Below are 20,921 nucleotides of genomic sequence, written 5' to 3' on the forward strand. Positions count from 1 at the left end.
GACACATTCGAAATGCCAGCTGTAAATGTCAGCATGGCTCGGAACTGTTGTCATCTTCCCATTTTTTTCTTCTTCTACCCACTGCTGTTGTCTCCTTGAATAAAATCCAGATTATTATAGCTGCTTATATGTATCATGACTGATGATAAAGAAAAAAAACGAAGCGATGACAATGTTGAGAAAAAAACTGAACACAATGTGAATTGACGAATAATTTTCAACACACGTTGACATCTAATTTGCCAACAACAGTAGCAGAAGTTGCAGCCACTCTTGTTTACCGTCTAGCCACGTTTGGACGCATCCGCTGGTCCACAGGTGTCAAACCCAAGGCCCGGGGGCCTAATCTGGCCCACGACATCATTTTATTTGGCCCGTCATATGTGATGACTTCTAATTGTCTTCACTATTAACAACATTGAGATGATTTTTTTCTTACTGACCGACCCCCCTTTTTAAATTAAAATGGAAAAAATTGTTGAAGAAACAATTCATTGACTGGCTTTTGATTTCAAAACTAGTTATCCATCTTTTTTTGTGTCTATGTGATCGTCCATCATACATTCATAGCAAGAATGTGGCAAACGAGTCCAAAAAGGACTCCATCATCTTTTCATTTTTCATTTTGTCCATTTTGTGGCAAGGTGAAGCTGGCTATGGTTAAAGAAATTTGCAAGCAGTGAGTGATGGCACCGGCTGATAAAGAACACAAAGACAACTGTACACAGTGAGAGAGTGGAAGCAAGCGAGCTCCAGCTCGAGAATGTGAGGCCAACAAAGGAGCAGAGGCACTATGCAGATTGGAGAGTAAATTGAGAGAGGAATGTCCTGCCTAAAACCTAAACGACGGCGTTCGTTCATCACGCCTGGCGTCCCAAATGCTCACTCGGTCTTTGTGTGTTTACGTGCGTTGGGCTCCAGTAGCATTTCCATAATTGCCTTTGCAACTTGTTATTTATCAAGCCAAGCGGCGTTCATTTATTTATCTTTGCGGTGACCTTTTTCGAGCCAAAAAACAACAACCGTTGCTATTGTTGCCCCTCCACCGTCAATGATTACGTTCCCAACCAAGGCAGCCTAGCTGCTCCTCATTCAATTTCAAATCATTCCTTGTGGTAAATTTAAATACAAGGTCACCGTTGCGTGCGGCATGCGCCTTAAAAACACACTTTACATTATGATGAAGCAAAAGCATGTGATTATGGACTGGTCACGGGCACCACTTGTTGTCCGGGGTGACACTCATTTCACCTATATTCACAGATGGCAAGTGGGAACCATTATGACTCTACATTTATGAAGACGTATTGCAGTAATGACCTGTAAATGTTGGCTTTTAGCATTCGACACAGACACTCAATTACTTGACATAGACGTCAAATGCATTTTACTGGGCTCCATAAAAAATGCAGAACGAAACACGGTGGATGTTGAAAGATGGCTAATTTCAAGTATTCAAATAGCCTCGCGTGGATGTTTGTTTGGTCTTGGGGGAAGGGTACAGGGTAAATAGCAGGCAGGCTGCACAAGCACTTTCAAAGGCTGAATCTTAACAATTGCTAATGGTTCTTTTTTTTTTGGAACAAATGTCACCTTTAATCTAAAACTCTTCTCCAGTTCAAAATTTGTAGGTGTGGAGTCTCTCCATTTGCGGCTCAGCGGCTGTGCAACCCCCCCCCCCTCCGGGGCTGCTCACAATAGTGTTATTGTTGTTGTTGTCCGGCATGCTAGCGAAAACAGCGTCCTGCATACAAATCGTTTCTGTCGCCTTGTGGCAATGCAGCTCGTCAGGGCCCCTCTAAAACTAGACGACTGCTATTAAGAGATAATAGCTGACGCCTTAAGGCATCAAAACAGTGGCAGTCCCCATCACTAGGAATGTCCTGTCTTCATGAGTCCCAAATGACCCGCTGACTCTGGACCCGAGGAAGCCGCTAGCGCCAGGAGTGTCAAACTCCTTTTTGTCACGGGCCGCATGGAAGTCATAGTTTCCTTCCTTGGGCCAAAACGACTGTCAACTCAAATCCATGTATGAACGTCTCATATTATATTTTCAAATCAGAGTAGTAGGACCTGTTCCAATTTTGGAAAAAGATGAACAGCAACAGAAATTGCTCGATACATCTCTATTTTTGCTGGCTTCCATTCTAGTTTTGCGGACCTGGACCGCGGAGAATCTACGCAAGCAATTTGCAGCAGAATCTTTCGTAGTTTATAAATCATTTGTTTGATTACGTGGTTATGTTTGAAGCCAGGCTCTAAAAGGAAAAATGCACAAACACTAAATCAACAAATTGGTGTTCACACCAAATGACACTGTGCACAATTCCAATGCCAGATGGGGCTTTTGGCTGTCGCTACCTTGTCTCCGTCCACAAAGGTCCGCCCATCGCTAGCTCGTCTCCAGGAGATGTCCGGCAACGGCTCGCCCTCAGCCACGCAGGATATCATGGCGGCGTTGCCCTCCACCGCTGTCACGTTCTTCAGTTGTGTGATGTGGGGCTGGACTGCAGGCCACGTAGAATGGATTTGTAGGGCGGAGACATTGGAGAAAAAAAAATACAAATAAATGAGGGCGCCAGTCAGAAAGAGAAGATGAAGGCTGCGCCGGCAGGTTTAAACACACACAGATGATGCATGACCGAGGTGCTGATCATTTATAAATCACTGGCTTCTCCTTCTGTCAAGTGGAGGAGGAAACCCTCTGGCCCACTCTCAGCAGATTTACAGATAAAACATCTTTCTCAAATATCCAGCCTGCTTCTGCTGCCTTCCCTGGGCTTTTTTTTTTTTTTTTTTGGAACCGGGTGTTTTCATTCTGACACAATCGTTAGAAGTGTGCTAAGGGGGATCGCTTGCTCCAGATAAGGAAGCTTGAAAACGCTGCATGTGTTGTGTGTGTGGAGATAGAGAGCACGGTGTCTAAATGTTGCATAACACGTTTTCACCATCTTTCCAACAACGTCGCTACACGGGTTCTCAACGAGCGAGCTGGAGCCCACACGGTGGATTCGGTGGAAGCTTTTAACCTTGTCGAGAGTGCACTCGAGAGAGAGAGAGAGAGGCTTGGCCAAAACAAGGCAGCTCAAGGGTATATGTGAAGGAACATCACATCCCACAGTGTGAAGTTGAAGGGCTTTGAAAGACCGAATGATCTGTGATTGCACCGGCGGGAGGGAATCTTTCATCGCTGTAATATAAAAAGGACTATGGGAAGACGTTGTAATTTATGTTTGAGCTGTAGGTATGTGAATTGGTTTCCATTCAAAACAACACATTTGTAGGTCAGGGCTCTTTTTCACTTTTGTGCGCCAGGCGCAAAGTCGCAAGAGAAACGGACACAAATAAATGTTCACATCCAGAAAAAAAGAAATAATCATCAATAAAATGATCCAGGGTTGATCCATGCCAGCAGCAATGATCATTTGTAATTGCGTAAAAAATAAAGACAATTCAAATGGAGCTGATGGAGGAAAACCAAGGCTTTTTTCAAAGAAGAGACCCTTGTCAAATTGGAATATTTTGAAGCAGCTTGGCACAGACAGTAAGAGAATATGCAAGGTTTTGTGCTTTGCTTCCACCCCAAAGGCTAAATTTAGATTGGAAGCTGAAGTCAGTGAAATAGAAGCGCAGATGAATACATCACCTCGATACGGACGAGAAACATCTTATATGATGTAGCTACTCCTGGCCCCAGTGAACTCACCAAATACTTTGAGGAAGAGCTCCATCTCCTGAGAGCCGGCCTTGTTGGCGGACTTGCAGTAGTAGAAGCCTCCGTCAGCCTGACGGATGTTGCGGATGGTGAGCATGCTCCGCCCCCCTTCCACTTGGCTTACAATGTACTGATCCGATGGCTCCAGTCGCTGGCCCTTCCTAAGCAAAGACAGAGCAAATGTTTTTGGGGTTTGTTTTTCAATCAATCTTTGAACACCTCTCCTCCATCCAAATTCTCCACACGTGCTACAACTTCTGAAAGTCTCTGCTCAGGGAGGCTGACGTGTATTGGCTACACTCGGCGGCCCTCGGCTGTGGTGTGGAATACGCACGCCGTTGATAATCTTCATCACACACACGTCACGGTGTGAGGCGGCTCACTTGTCTTTTGACTCCTGGGAAAAAGTTGGTTTTTTTTTTTTTTGATACGGCTTTTGTATGGCACCTGTAGAAAATGTGAACTGCCACTGTTTGCATGCGTGAGTGTGTGTTTATCAACACAAATGACAATCTAAAGCCTTGCAACAAAGCACAACACAAGTTCATGTTTACAGTTCTTACAAAAAAGAAAAAGAGAATAGGTATGATTTTTTTTTTCTTCTTTTTTTATTCAAGCCTGTTTATTTGATGGCATTGATAAGACGCATTCAATCTGAAGCCGGACCCTGTTTTCTTCTCAAACCGCCACTATTGTGCTACTGAATTGAAAAGTGATAAGAGAGCAAGTATAGAATATGCTGATGGACTTGTGTGTGAGGTCCCGCGTTGCATGCCAATGAGAAAGGTAGATATTGGGAGACACACACACACACACACACACACACACACACACACACACACACACACACACACACACACACACACACACACACACACACACACACACACACACACACACACACACACACACACACACACACACGTGCAAACAATGCAATGCTGTGACACCGGCTCCTGTAGGAAGAGTGAGCACAAATAATTGAAAGTCAGCAGAGGAAACAGCCAAGCCAAGTAATAATAACCTTGGCGAGCCAAAGAGGAAATGAAAGAGGGGTGGGGTGGGGTGGGGGACTCATCTCGGGCACGAGCAGCATGGGACAGGTGGCTGGGTGGATGCGCTTATGCTGACTGACAGGCGCTCAAGATGCAAACATGCCATCCCGCAGACAAGAAATGCAACTGGGAGGCTGAAAACACTTAAAGCTTCAATTCATAACTTTGGGAGTCGCGATTACGTACTTGACTCTCGACAGATAGAAGACCTGTAAAAGTTTGTTAGCAATCAGGCTAATGCCCATTCCAATAAATGACATTAGGGGGAATTCCAGGATCTTTTAAGAATATTAAAAAGAACAAAATGGAGATCAACAACAGAGCTGCTGTACATCCCACTTATTTCTTTTCTTTAAACAAATCCATATGATTGTCCGGTCCCCACATGGTCTCTTATTCGACAAAATAATCATTCTGGAAAACAATTAGAAAACAACTCTCGGATATTTGAACTGGCAGAGAAGTGTTGCAAAAGTCAGCATCTTCCTCTCTGTGTACAAGCCAAGCCGTGCGACATCCTTTCACCTCAAGACTGAAAGCCCCAATGTTTTTTTGAAAGCGAAAATAGTGAGGGTAGAGCCTGACTTGTTCATCATGAACGGCTGTAATGTAATCGGTACACAAGGAACTGCTCAGCCCAAGTTTGCTGCACTGTCAGCGCACTGTTTCATTAACTGTATCACTCCAAGACCTCCAAAAAAAAAAAAAAATCTAGAAGGTGTAACCACAGCTGGCAGCGGCAGCACTATTGTCTTCAACCCATAAAAATCCTGATGCATAATAAGACTTATTTTAACATTCATGAATGTATCTTAAGGACAAGATGCAAGGCTAGCATAAGTATGGAATGCAGATAGATGTGTTACCATCCAAATTACCATTGTCAATCCTTGAATGTTTGCCAATGGCTATTTGGAGGAAGCCATTTTCGATTATAAACCGTGCCGCGCCTGACGTATAACTAGCTCGCAAGCATGACATCAACAAGGTGTGGCACCATCAAAGTGTAACAATTAACAATGCTAAGCGAGCTCAGACGAATCCGACGCTTTTACGGCCCAGCGGCATGAAAGAATCGAGCGTGCCACAGGAAACAAGCACCTTTATCAATAGACACGGCAGCTTTCTGTGAGCTCATTTTCGGAGCACGGGGTGCAAAGCTGACAGCGCGGTGTCAAAGGCTCTCCAGGCGCTCCCAAAGTAGCGCGTGCTAATACTAGACGGTCGGGGAGGCTTGTGCGCGAGGACGGAATATAAATTCAAAAGTTTATCGACTTGATCTATAACCAGCGTGCCGCGGCTTCTTGTTTTACCTGCAGGAAGTATTGACGCATTTGTGAAGACAAATTCTATGGCGGGCGGCAGTGTTTTGCCAAGAGCTGCTGTGAGAATTCCGTCAATATGATGCGAAATGTTTGGGTGGAAGATACCTGTGCCATGTTACCACAGGGTCGGGCGATCCGGAGGTGATGCAAGTAAAGGTGACGGACTCCTGGTAGTCGGCCGTGGCGTTGAATGACTGTTGGGTAACGGACAGAACCGGGGGAACTGAATGGGAAAAGAAAAGAAAAGAAAAGAGTCGCCGCATCAGAAAAACGAGTCTAGCTAAAACTGTGCACGGACACAAACGTACCAAATGTGCAATTTGCAATTCATCCTGCTGAAACGTGAGTCAATATTTCAAATTAACCTTCATTAACATTTTCTTCAAAAGAAATGACGTTCAAATGAGCTATGATTTTCTTTTTCTTTTTTGCAACTAAGAAGAAAGAAACTGATATAAAAGAGTCTCTCCAGAATAGATCATGAGAAAAATACTGAACAAATAGTGTGAAGGTGATATGAATTCCCCTGTTCTACTTTGTAGTGGTGAGTAAAACAAACAAACAAACAAACAAACAAACAAACAAACAAACAAACAAACAAACAAACAAACAAACAAACAAACAAACAAACAAACAAACAAACAAACAAACAAACAAACATCAAAAATAGAAACATAAACCTAAGAGTCAATGTGACGGTGTAGATCAGAGATTTGAACACTATTCTTAAATAGAAGAAACATTGAAAATGCATTAAAATAATGATTCAATTAAAATGTATTGCACACAACAGTTTGATAACAAATGTAACTAAACATACATTAGGTACATCGACCTATCTAGCTAGCTAGCTATTTTTTAAACAGTACTGTGTACCAGTAGCACTCGTTGAACATCCCTGGCATACAATGACACAATCGCGCATTCATTTAATGTTAGCAGAGGTCCGAGTGAGCTCACTCATCAAGTATCAAAAGCTTGCCTGCTATAAAAGTGGTCAAAGGAAAAATCAAACACTTTCAATCGTCGCAATTTTGTGCTCGAGAGAAGCAAGCATCTGCTCGGTGCGATAACCATCGATTTCTAAGCCAATGGATTTTTGCGACATGCGCGAGGACTCCTTGTTAACTGGCCGCAGCGCTTCAAAAGAGTGAACCAACGAGCCTTCTTGTGCTCATTACAAGCACAAAATCATTCTTATGTCACGGCGAAGTCGACACTTTGTTCTTGAACTTGGTACCTAGCTAGCACCACTACGCCACCATTCCACCGACAAGGCAAATATGTGAAAACCAAGCGCAGAGCCGGCCCATAGCAGCAAAAGCACAACGTCGTCGTTTGGTGTACTGAAGGCTTTTAAGGCTGTCACCGGAGCACTCGGGGCATGCTGGGACCTTGTCAAAACAAGTCCTGGCGCACACACAAGCAGCCACAGCGGGCGGCTCCCAACCTTTACATAAACGGAACACCAAATGTAACATACACTCTGCGAAGACATCATTCTAATATGGACTTGATCCATATTGGCCACTCATAACAGCCAGCAATCTTCCCGCAGTGCTTGTGTATGTGGGATATTGGTGTCCATTGGAAGTTGAGATGTTTATTCGGTGCTCCCAAAACATAAACCAAGACCATCATGGCAGACAATTCCATTTGCTTCTGCTTGCTTGCTCCAATTCTTGACAGCTGAAAAGAATTCAAGGACTACAAGTGAGTGGGCAACCTAACAATAGAAATGTCTGGGGAGGATAGAGGGGACGTCAGGAAAATGAAGAAAATGACATCTTCCATCATGACTGGACACCATTTAAGAATTTGCACTTAAAGTAAACACATCTTTGTGGGTGTGCTGCGTGCATGTATGCGTGTGTACATGCACCTTCTGTTGAATTATGTTACTCCCTCCCTCCCTCCATGGCATTTTCACGTTGTCGCAGAAAAAATGCCAAATCGCGCAATTGCAATGATGTTGTTAGCCAGCAGGATCATTTCCCAATCTTATTAAAGCGTCTCAAATGCGCACTTAGTGGCAAAGAGCGAAACTAGCGATGAGCCGGGATTGAACAATCGCTGCTTGGGAGGAACTTGCCTCAACAAATCCCTTGATGAATGTCATATCTGAGTCTGAGCTGCGTTTGAGCCCATTCCTCTCCATTTTTAATGCAGTGGATGAAAGGCTTATTGCAGCTTTCCCGTGTGATTCCTTCCCGTTTGCCCTCAGGTTGATTGACCCCCGCCTCATCAGGACACCAGCAGCATGTTTGCAAAATGTCCATGTCAGAAAAACAGTACTCTTCTCAACAGAGGTATGGAAGGAGAAAAGTATTCCGTCCTGCTCTTATGACGGATGACTGGCCGGTGCAATGCGTGTTGACGCGGTGCTGAGACACTTTCTCCGGCTCACCAAATTGACGTGCGAGTAGGACGGACGCATGCATGCTTGAGGTTCAGACAGAGTTCACAATCCTATTTTAACACCGCACAGATCAAAGCGGTACAAGAAGATACATCATAATAAGAATCAAAGTTTCAAACCAGAGAACACTTGTTTTAACATTTCCACTTGACTTGAGGTGCTTTGATCCCAATGTCGGGAGGACAGCCAATAGCGGTGGAGCTACAGTGCTCATTCCTCTTCCACCTTCCTTCCTCCTGGGCTCTTCTGACAAAAGCATGTTTCTTTTCCCCCCGCTTCCATCTTAGTTGATTTGGCGCCCCCCGGCAGCAGCGGCAGCGGCAGCTGACTGATAGATAAAAGTGCTTAATGTGGCCGAGTCTCCGAGCCATCCGCTCTATCTCCAGCCGATTGTGTACAGTCATGGCCACCATAGAAATTGGCTCTGCTCTTTCAGGTTTCTGTTCTTTTCATAGAGAGTTTTTTTCACACAAAGGGAAAGAAAAGAGAAACTCGTTGTTTCTCCCCGATAAAACTGGCTCCTGTTGATTTCTGAAAATACGCTGCATATCTCAAACTGTGGATTTAGGGTTAGGGTTGAGGCTGGTGTTGCCCATTTGTCTCATCTCAATTTTTGGTACAGATGTTAGCTAGCTAGCTAGCTAGCTAGCTAGCGAGTTTGCCAACTCAATAAGAGATCCTATTATTGAGCACTAACCACCAATTGAACATAAAATAAAACATGCTTTGTGTCTAAACTAGTCACTGTTAGTTTTGATATGTGCTCAACCGAACTGCCGCAAGTCCAAAAGGAGGCAGTTGGAATCATATCGCTGTCATTTATCGTCGAGTTCAAATGTCATTGATTAAAACGGTAGAACCAAAATTCACAGCTCACTCGTTTCGACCCTTAACGTCTCACAAAGACTCGAGCAGTTCAAAAAGGCCAACCGCCACCGTCATATCGTCTGCGCGCTTGCTCCATTTTGCTCCTCTTATTTATTTTGTGAAGTTATTTGTGTATTACTACATTCATCGCTCTTATTTATTTGTTGTTTGTGCCTTCTTGTTTTTACTCTGTGCTATTTGCTTGTATGTATTGTCGAATGTGTCTAGTCGCCGTGGGATGGTGGGAAACGTAATTTGGATCTCTTTGTGTGTCGATATTGACAATAAAGTAGACTTTGACTTTGTCTTCCCGCCACTCTTTTCAATGATCTGAGAGCTTACAATATACAAAATGTTGAGCTGCACAATAGCAAAAATAAATCTGCGATTCCTATAGCATTGAAGTGACCTTGAAAGGCGCATTATAAATAAAATGTATCATTATTATTTTCAGTTTAAACGAAAAGAAATAACATGAAAAAGACATCTGGAATCTCACTCTTGAGGTGACCTTCAACAATTTTCAACATATGAAAGAAGTTTCAAAAAAAGATGTGCCGAATAGAATATACGTACACTGTGTCAAATTTTGACCACATTTGAACATTTGAGGTTTGCGGCCGACACCAACCAACGGCAAGCGCATTACTCACTTTGAAGTGATGGCGAAAGTGAGGCAAAGTGAACTTGGTTAAACCATCGCCCATTACAGAATCCATTTTGTCTCAGTCCAACACTGGTGCGATTCTTGCAGCCGTGTCGCAAATCAATGAGAAAGCTACCCGTATAAGTGGCGAGCACTATCGAACATAGCTTTTTTTTTAGGGGGGGGGGGGGGCTCAAGGGACAATTTGATGAGTCGGGGGAGGCACAGACAGGCATGGAGCAACTCAACCATTACAAGACAAGAATGGTCTAAGATGTGAATACAAATGAGGAATTCACCTTTTTTTTTTTTTTTAGTGCTCCAAGCTGTTTGTGACATGAAAGCAATAACAGGAGACTCGGGATGGAAACATTCCCGACAATAACGGTACGTTGTTGACATTCATCCAACTCACCGTTGACCACCACGGCGATATCCACGTAGTCGATCTCGCCGCGAGCCTCCACGCTGGCCTCGCAGCGGTACACTCCCTCGTCCGCTTTGGTCACGCGGTGGATCTGCAGGCTGTTGTTTGTCAGCACTTTGAACCTGCCTGAAAAACGCACAACGGGGGGAGTAAGGGAAAAAAAACGACAGACAAGACAAGCCTGATAAGCAGGTTTATGAAAATTGCCATGCGCCTCTAGCTGTCAATCTTTGGCAGACATTTAACAGATCAAATGGACACGGATTTGTTTTTTTTTTTTTTGTCCTTTCTTTTTCTGGGCCTCATTTCAACTTACTGTGGCGTTCCTCGGTGATCTCCCTCCCCTGGTAGGACCACACGACCTGCGGCACCGGCGAGCTGATGACGTCACAAACCACCTCCGCCGTATCACCGTAGCGGAACTCCTGCGGCGACTGGATGTCTCGAAAAGTCAGCCTCTCTGCGAGATCAAAGAAGATTGTGCAAAGGTTTTCAGTCCCAAAAATACCAGAGCAGGAGACTGCCCTCTAATGCTACTTTGGATAGAAGCAGCTGGATCTTCATTTTGGACATTTCTGCTTGAAATGAAATGCAAGCTAATCCCATTACCGCTGACTTTGTAGGCCGAAATTTGTAAATGTGCAAGTGCACATTGTCAATGACGGCGGATGTCGACACAGATTTCTCGGGTACTTCCATCATCATAGCTTGCCACGCACTCTGGGCTGTTCTGCTCGGTGGTCTGGGCGCCCTCTCCACGTTATTGCTTAAGTTTGGGCGTGTAATGTTAGGATTGCTCTCCTTACGGAGTCACGGGGTCACGTATGATGACGTTTGTGACAAATCAAAACAGAAGCTTGGACACCTAGGACTGGGATAAAACCCCAATTTATGGGGGGGGGGGGATGACTCGATTCTTAATGGATTGTAAAAAGATTCAGCCGTGGGTTGCCACCTTGAGGCAAGCAGCTGCAAATCCCCCACCAGTTGCATTTGGAAGCCACGCATGCATCAAGCAATGCTCCCCTCCCTATCAGTCTTCTCCATGAACAGGCTCCACCATTAGCATTTTGCAGCTTGATTTAGGTACGTCAAGCTGCTTTCCCATCCGCCTGCGCACGTGTCTGGCATGTCAGCACTGTCATTAACTTTGTCATTCATTGGGCCGCTTTCTTATGATTTATCTCTTATTTGCTGCTTGCGCTGCTGTCGAGGGCTCAAAGGCTCCTTCCTATTTGTTTGCGTCGCCAACCTCCTCCTGAAGACACATCTATTTGGTTGTTGGTCTCATGGCAGGATCCGTCCTCTTACAAATCACAGTCGGAGGCAATCACGTAGCTCACGTCTGCGTGGGTTACACCAGGTCGTGTTTTTTGTTTGTTTGCCAGGTGCCAGATTAGAGGCAGGCAGCCGTCATGTCTCATGACAAGACGTTGACACTTTTCCTCTCGCCGGCCAAAAAAAAAAAAAAAATCACGTCAGACGCTGAATAGGGTCCTGGCTGGCCCGTTGCCTGAGGGGTCTTCAGGTAGACTTTCATGTCGATGTGCGCTGAGGGCTGGAGCCGCGGATGGCCGGTTGCTATGGAAACTATGTTTTTTAGGAGCTAACAGCCAGATTGAGGCTGTGATGTCCCCGGCAAGTGGATGAAAACGGTGACCGCGCATCAAGATCAGAGTATCAGTGTGTATACTGTTGGTTAAGGGGAGTTTTTTTTTTTTGTTCATGTACATTTTTGCCAATACGTACACAGGTGCCGGCCGAATAGATCGAGTAAGGTAAGCAGCAACCGATGTTTTCAGCAGCTTGACTTGGCTCACTTTATTTCTTTTTTAGGAGTAACCACTGATATGTTCTGGCATCATCTAAATTTTAGGTTTAACAAAAAAAAAACGCTTCTTTTCAGCACATTGAAAGAAAACAACCGGAAATGACATTTGTAAAAACCTAAAACGAGAATATACCCCAAAAGAATAGCAAACAAACAACACATATTCTTTCATGATTTAATTCTCTTTGATAGTCTCCAAGTTGCATTTGTTATTTTACACATTCAACAGGTTAGCGTGCGGAAGCACACGTGGTGCATTCAGGGCGCTTTCGCAACATTGGGAATTTGCAAGCAAAATTGATTGTCGCTCTTTGATCACCATTTTAATGATTGTGAGAAGATTGAACGATGATTACATTTTGAGGAATTGACCAGCACTAGAAAATAGCGCAATTATGCCCCCCAAAAAATCCCCAAAACAAAACAAAAGAACAACCCTCCACAGTGTCGAAAATAATGAATTAACATTTGGAATTAAAAATGAATTCAAGAAAGAATTGGATAAGCTTACTTTGCCGTGGCACCCGGTGACTTACAGCACACAAAACAAAGATGCTATGCAATCCTACTACATGCTCGAAGGAAACCACGACTTTGTCAGACTCGACAGAGGTGGGTGGGTGCGTGGGTGGCCTCCACGGCAACAAAGGCAGGGCCAAGTTTGAATGATACCATCCTCACAATGTGTAAATACTGAACAACACTCCACCCTTCCTTTGTGCCTCATAACATTCCCTTTTTCCTTGCTGGGTCAGCAAGGAAGGCTGGCCTCATTATGAGTCCCATGGCGTGGCTCCAAGTCATTAGACTTTAATTACAAGACAAAGAGGGAACACACACATGGACGCAAAACGCTTTCGGAATCACCAATATCTGCAGATTCATGCTCTGAGCAGTAAATAGAAAAACGTGCGTCGAGCTTACGGTAAATCTCCAGCACCACCGACGCCTCGGCCGTGCGACCACCGGCTTCGGTGGCTTGGCAGCGGTAGATGCCGGCGTCCTCCACGATGGCGTTGTAGATGATGAGGCGGGATCGCGAGGCCTCCGTGTGCAACGCCATTCGCTTGGAGGCCACGATGCGCTCGCCCTGAGGATTGTACCACTCCAGCCTCATCGGCTCGCCAATCGCTGCGAAAAAGCAAAGGTCAGAACCGTGTCAAGATTGCTACAAGGTGATTATTAGACGGCGAGCATTCTATATCCATCCATGCCAGCCACATGGAGCCCAAATTGCCTTGCATTAGCCTCAAACACTTTGCCGTCTTTTTTTTCTGTTCTTCTGGTGGCGGATGCTAATAGCAGAAGGTGGTGGTCATGCGCCACACCTTCTATGTTTGCCAAAATGATGCTGGTGTGGACTACAGTTGAGGTTCAGTCAAACTTGACTGACCAAATTGAGTTAATACCACTCTGGTTAGATTAAAAGAGGCTAAAAATGTCCGCGATTAACATTTGATCCCATTCCATCCGTTGATCTCAATGAGACAATCAATAAATCATCATAAAACAATAATGCCTTGTCACGTCACGTCACATGACATCACATGACATCCTTGGAGTGTGCGCTTGCAATTGCGATGATTTTGCTCAGCTGGCCGTATTCCTGCTGATCTGTGGCGCTATAACTGTCAGCATCCTATCACCTATCATCTCACAGCCGCCCGATGCGACAGGTAAATACGTTCAAGTTGACACCACACGGATGACGGCATTTCCTTCACAGATAAGGTGACAAGACAGAGACTGCGTTATGTTTCGCGCCACCCCGAGCAACTTGTGGAAAACAAATCTGCATAAGCTCTGCCATTATTATCCATTGGCCGCAGTACCCTGACAGCTAGACCCTGCCTGGCAACAACAATTTGGGAAAACCTGGATTATTTTACACACAGATCATCAAGGCAAGTCAGATTGACTGCATCGAAAGGCATTTTCCAACAATAAATTCAGCAACCATTTAAAAGCAAAAGATAGAAAAGATCATTTACCAAACAGGGCGGCCGGCACCTGTGGTGTGTTTGAGCAGCTGAGGCTTGTTTTGGCGTGATGCCACTGTGGTAATTGGAGAGGTTACATCATGTCAGTTTAACCACCTGCCTCCATCCATATCTTGTGTCATGCTGAGCCTCTCCTCTCGCATGGCTGGACCCGCTTGTTTTACATCGCGGAAATGCTCTTTAGTGTCAGCCACGCGCAATGATTTTATTTGATGATTGGCGCCTCTTCTACCAGAGTAGCCTTTTTTTTTTTTGGAACTCATTACACACTCAGATCAAACTTTTATCAGTGTGTCCATATTGTTTGTTATTGTCACAATCCATTTTTTCTTCTTCAGTTTTACAGCGCTGCTGTGGATGCAGGAGAGACGGAAGGACGACATCGAGTCGATATTTGCTCGTCACCGTCGTCACTTTTGCGCTTGTTTCGCCAGCTTCTCGTCTTGCCAGGAAATAATTCTTCTGTTTGCTTGGAAGCACGACTGAGCATTTCAATTTTTCACGTTCTGCGCTACTCGCTTTTTAGCTTTGTACCAGTTGCCACCCTCTATTTGTTTTATTGCTGTCTCGTACGGTTAACCTTTTGTCACGCCACTTTTTCTTATTTGCCTTTCACTTGTGCTTGCATTGACTTCTTGTTTAAATCCTGTCAAATCTTTTCAACTGTGTTTGCTTTTTATGTTTTTTTTTCTTGAAATGGAGAAACAACATGGTCAAACTGATTTCTACTTAAACACACTTGCAAAAATGACTATGAACTAATTCCAGTCTGGATTCATTGAAGGTATTGCGCTCTGCTTCTTCTCTTTCTTTGTTTGTTGTTTTGATGATTGTAATGACTGAGTCCTTTGGACACGCCGATGTTACGCAAGCAAGCAAGCAAGCCCATAAAACCCTCCAACATGATCTGTTTGTGGATATGGCCTCCGGTTGGCAAGATTGCATTTAAATACAGTATGGCCGAGGATGAGTGAGCGAGCCAGCCTGCGGTGTCAAGAAGAGCTTCTTATCGCGCACCTCCAACGCTCTTTTCAGGCTACGCTTGTTTGTGAGCTGGCTGGCAAACAGCGGGAGGGAGGGAGGGAGGGAGGGAGGGAGGGAGGGAGGGAGGGAGGGAGGCGGCTCGGAGCTGCCGGCGCCGGACTCTCTTGATGACCATTTAGAAGGGGAACTATGAGGGAGGGGGAGCGGGGTCCAAATCTCACTCACCATATGGGGAGCATGGAGCTCTCATTCAAAGAACAAACAGAACTGTGCCAGTCTCCAAACATACGACGCATGCAAACACACAGCAGCGGCGGGCGGGCGGGCGGGCGGGCGTTTTCTACCTGTGCAGATGAAGAACTTGGACTCTCCGACACTTAACTCCACCTTGCTCAAAGAAATGGAAACCTGCAGGAGAGCTGTGACACACAGACAGAGGAAAGAAGAGAGAGAAATACTGAGCTGATTATACGTTGTAAAACACTTGAAGGCATTTGCCGGGAACGCAAACATTCAAGGCTTTTCGACTCATCCTTCTAACACAATTAGCAAACACAACGGACTACACTGGAAGGATGGTTACTGGAAACGGGCCTTTACACACCTATGTAGATATTGCATTAAGAAAACACGTTTGCAGCTAGAATCGTCATTTACCACATTAACATTGGATAAAGTGTATTCCTAGTTTAATGTCATCTGTTCGTCCTTCCATCCGTCCGTCCGTCCGTCCGTCCGTCCGTCCGTCCATCCATCCATCCATCCATCCATCCATCCATCCATCCATCCATCCATCCATCCATCCATCCATCCATCCATCCATCCATCCATCCATCCATCCATCCATCCATCCTCATTGAAAAATAGCAATTTTAGAAATACCGACATTTCTAACAGTAGTGTACATGAAGTCGCAAATAGACCGGTATCACTACCAATTTGTTGGTGAGGGGGAAAAAAACCAAAAAACCTTGTGAGGCTGAGCTGATTAGAATGACAACACAAATAGAGAGCTTATCAATGTCAGGGCATAAGACGGTTGAGTGAACATCCATTCACCACAGTGAGACAGAAACCTTGCCAAAATGCAGAAGACAATGAAAGAAGTGTTTACATGGCAACAGCCAGGATGAGCTGCGAGTCATTCTTGATTATAGCCACCCCCTTCTTTTTTCAAGAGGTAATACGCTCACAGTGAATAAATAATACTCAAGTGGTGATTAACTCTCCATCGTAGCCAAAAGCAAAGTGACTCTCGGAATTACCGTGATATACGGCTGCCAACATACAAGGGGCAGTAGAGGGACACAGAACACTGTATTGTATGGACAAAGAAGATAAACTGGTGTTGAGATTGGCGGGAACTTATCAATGCTATTTAGTACTTCTCAAAAGACCTGCTTTGATTAAACGACAACCTTGAGATGTTTGAACTGCGAATAAAGACTATTCCAGTAAAAAAAAAGAAAAAAAAAAGTTACAAACGCTGAGCTTGTGTACAACACAGTGGTCAACAATGTGCATTATTGAGAGACGAACGATCAATGAAGAAAAACAGAATTTCCCCCCCCATTTCATCCAGGCGTGTCTCAGCACGCTCCAGGATCATCTTTCCAGCTATCTTGGCCAAGACTATTCTTTGACTGGACATTGTGCTGGATGAACTGACCCCGCTGAGTACGACAGCTCCTAGTGGAGCCAGTCCATTAAAGCTGCTGGACGCTCTGTTGCCCTTTAGTGAAGGGCCTTCACGGAGCCCAGCGTGCAGGCAGTCAGCGGTCTGAGCAACCCACGCTGCCCTCCATGAAAGAGAATCATTGCGGCCGTCAGTGCCTGAGTCAGTGAGTGAGTACAGGCGATGGATGGATGGATGGATGGATGGATGGATGCACGCAGAAGATGCGCAACGGGAAACTACATTTCTGAAGATTGGCCTGATAAAATGTCATGTTTGCAAAAAGCAAATGAAAAATCAAAGAGAATTCCCCAAATTATATATACCTATATAATAAATCCCAAAATAAGAATGAAAAATGGCCAACAGAGAAGCACTTATATTCGATAATCGTATCCCAATCGAGGGTAAAGCCACAAGTATGTTAACAAAGTAGCAAAATACTAGCAAATCTCTCTCTCGTTTTTTTATGATTATTTTTTTTTTTGAAGAGCGAAGGAAAAAGCAGGCCGGTGGCAATGCTCCCTCCCTCCCTCCCTCCCTCGAAGATTTCACAGTTATCAACTCTATTTTTATGTCGGAATTTCTGGCTCATCACAGCAGCTGAGTCGGTTAATTAATGAAATGAGCCTGGAGGTCTGAGTCTATGAAAGTTCATCATCCTCCGAGGCGCCTGGAGTGGAAATGAAACTTTATTTTTTTTTTCCTGTTTAATTTGTTGAATTACTGAAATTAAAACCCTACGAGCGTGATTAGTTCCAATAAATGCGGCGATATTTTGAGTCGCCGCCTAATTAATTTCGAGCGTTTGCTTTCACTGTTGTCATCACACGTTGAGGTGGGCTTTTATCATCATTACCGAGCAAATATTTTCTTCATCGGGAGCGTCAAACTGTCATTAATGCTCAGAAACAAAGACGAAAGAAGATAAAAGGAGGCGCTACAAACAAACCTCCTGGCTGAGATATGAATAGAAATATAGCAAGAAATGGAACGAAGATGATCACGCACGTCGGAGTTAATGTGACATTTTGCATAAGTAGCTCTTTCTACTTGCAATGTCAGCTGTCACTTGTGCTTTCTTGTCTTAGCCTAATTAACCCAGCAAGCATCAACTCCTTTTGTTTTATTTCTTATTTGCTTTGATTTCGTACCACAACCTTGAAGTTATTGTCGCGTTAGGAAGCAGGCAGCAAGATAATGACAGATAATGAATTTTCCCAAAAGACCCTTCTGCCAAAAACGTAAACAAGAATTGAGGTCAGCGATTGCTGGCCAAATGAACTTGAAGGAATTTGGAGCCAAAGTGAGGACAAGCACTTTTCACCCCTTGAAGAAAAATCCCATTTGCTTGGATATTGTGTTCATATTTATGGAAAGCCAAGAAGCCCGGAGTCCGCAGGTGCACAATAATGCTTTTGTCCCATCTTTTTTTTCCCCTGTCTGCCACTGTACCTAATCTAATAGTTATTTTTCATATCTCTCTGCTCCATGACCGTTTCATTTTCTCACCCGCATGTGGCCTACATTGGTCATTAGCCAGCGCTTTATCTCATATGGTCAACCATTCGGGACCGCTACCTTCAAACTGACAAAAAATGAATAGCGAAAAAAAAACAACAACCCCAAAACGGTGAATGGCACGTCTCGGGACGATTACTTTTCCCATTGACGTTTCTCTTTTTAATGGTCGGAGATGGGAGGCCTGACAGACTCGTACACGGTTGGCTACAAAGAAAAAAAAAAAATCCAATGGGGTGGGGGCAGGGGAGGGGGTTACTTCCCGCCATTCACGCAAACATCGATTTTACAGAGCAACCGCGTAGAGCCACGCACGGCGGGAGGAGGAGGAGGTGGCGTGGACTGACTGAGAAGATAGATTCAGTAATAAAAGCCAAAGGGCTTCAAGGCAGGATCTGCTAATCCGACATGTGCGACAATCCATTTTTCAAGACAAACTTATTGAATCCGACATCACACACACCCTGCGGCGCTCCAATGCAAATTGCAGCGCAAAGTGCTGGCTAATAGAGCCGAGCGGGGTGTATTTTCTCCGGGGGTCGTCCACCATGACCTTCTCGAGCGAGTCGGCCTCACTCACGATAACTCTGTGTGTTTGCTTCTTCTGTTGACAAAAGACTACACCGAGTAATAACCTATAAGTTGGCTGTCTCCAGGCACAAGCGCCACAAAACTCTTCTTCCGTATATCCGCCGGGACCAAGCGTGTTGTTTTTAGTAGCAGGCTACTCAGACTCACTTTGACAATTGCAAGAGTCCCCAAGTACACTTTGACTTCTTGTAAACACCAGAGCGCAACATTTTGTGTTTGTATTTCCAAATGTCCATCTCAGTGCGCAAAAAGAGATCTCTTTCTGCTGGCTACCTACATTTTGCCGGCTGAAAAGAACACAAGAGGTTACGATCTGCTCCTACCCTGCCAGTGGCATTATCTAATCCAGGCACAAAGAGGAGGTTAGCCGTGGCCCTCCAGCCTGGAGAAAAGAGGCTCTGAGGTGAAAGGAGCCAATTCAGGCAAGACGTATTGAAATGAAAAATGAGACAACAAAAGGACAACTCAAAGGCATACTGTATCCTTGGCAAAAAACAATAATAAACAGGACTATTGTGCAGTTGGAATGGCCTTCTACCTTTCTAATTAAGATACCATAAAGGAGCCGCGCCATGAATGAATCATGCGGCGGCGCAAACCGTTGAATTCATGATATTATTCTATTACTGCATGTTTTTATCGACTACAATACAATAGAGTTCATATTCAAAACAGTTTCATTGGGGTTATGAATGGAGAAATGCTCTTTGATTTCTTTCAATGGGAAAATGGGATTCATCTGGTCAAGACTGTAAAAATGGAGGCCAGCATCAGATGTGCTGGATGGAGTCATGCCTTTCAGGACTTGACATGTAAAATGATTTCGCATTTCTTCATCCATCGGTTGGCAGACTGCTTCCTGGTTTCTGGATGGGTGGCGCCATGACCATTCCAGAGGGGTAAACGGTGCTGCTATTGGGAACATTCCGGAATGTAACTTTTCATGCCACTGCAATGCAGTCAATCCATTGGGATGAAAATGTCAGGATTTTAGCCACTTAACAAGTGTGTTGGTTGACTCATTCCCCGTTGAATCCACCTATGGCTTCATTGCGTCACCAGTAGCTCTTTACTTTCTATTTGGAATGACATCGTGTGTCTCTTGCTCACCCTCTGACAGAACTGTCGGCCAAGCAAGTCGGTCGGTCGGCCGACCGCCGGATGCCAGCGTTGGGTGCAATGGTGTCATAACGCACCAGCGAAAATATTAATAAATTCCTTCCTCGGACAGCGTTGCAAACGATGGCCGCGTGAAGATACAAATCCATTTGTTTTGTTCACTTTGGACATTTGCCTCTGGGCGGCAAAAACAATTGGAGATTTACGATGACTGAATCATTTCCAGACAAATGCAGATGGAAATGCTGCTTGCTGGACATTGCCCTGGAATTTGCCACCAAAGTCCACATTGATTTTTCTCTGCCCATTTTCATTCATGACTACGTTGCACTTGGAAGTTGTTTGCCAACCTGTGCTCATAAATCACGTATCAAAGCGCACGCCTGGGTGGGTGGGTGGCTGACGCTCGTAATTAACAGGCCGAGAGATGGTAGATTTTCCAGCGACGCGACGTGCGTATTAATCCAGCAGAGTGCATCTGAATTTTGCTTGAAGCATTTGAGGAAGCATCTGTCACTGTGCTCACATGCCAATTCTCATGCGTGTGCTGATGGATGACAGCAGTCTGTGTGTGTGTGTGTGTGTGTGTGTGTGTGTGTGTGTGTGTGTGTGCGTGTGCGTGTGCGTGTGCGCGCACACTGCCACCAGACGTAACTTTGATGTTGTTTTCTTCTTCTTAGCATGCACAGTATACATCATTACGTGCACCCCCACAAGGGCTCTTATGCACGACATGTGTAAATTGT

General features: G+C 44.7%; 1 protein-coding gene across 3 annotated transcripts in view; it reads right to left on the reverse strand.

The window, feature by feature from the left end:
* The window catches only part of ncam2a (neural cell adhesion molecule 2a), a 104,739-nt gene that overhangs the window by 26,251 nt on the left and 57,567 nt on the right, over window positions 1–20,921 (reverse strand). For all 3 annotated transcript variants that reach the window (XM_085904851.1, XM_085904868.1, XM_085904889.1), the window contains exons 2-8: window positions 15,614–15,688; window positions 13,210–13,416; window positions 10,771–10,914; window positions 10,443–10,580; window positions 6,201–6,318; window positions 3,707–3,876; window positions 2,362–2,507 (exon numbers count right to left, since the gene is read on the reverse strand). In XM_085904851.1, coding sequence (XP_085760977.1) covers window positions 2,362–2,507; window positions 3,707–3,876; window positions 6,201–6,318; window positions 10,443–10,580; window positions 10,771–10,914; window positions 13,210–13,416; window positions 15,614–15,688 — 998 coding nt within the window. The remainder of the gene's footprint in view (window positions 1–2,361; window positions 2,508–3,706; window positions 3,877–6,200; window positions 6,319–10,442; window positions 10,581–10,770; window positions 10,915–13,209; window positions 13,417–15,613; window positions 15,689–20,921) is intronic.

This window comes from Syngnathus leptorhynchus, chromosome 1 (genome assembly GCF_054491065.1).
Source record: "Syngnathus leptorhynchus isolate UIUO chromosome 1, UIUO_Slep, whole genome shotgun sequence".
Classification (NCBI taxonomy): Eukaryota; Metazoa; Chordata; class Actinopteri; order Syngnathiformes; family Syngnathidae; genus Syngnathus; species Syngnathus leptorhynchus.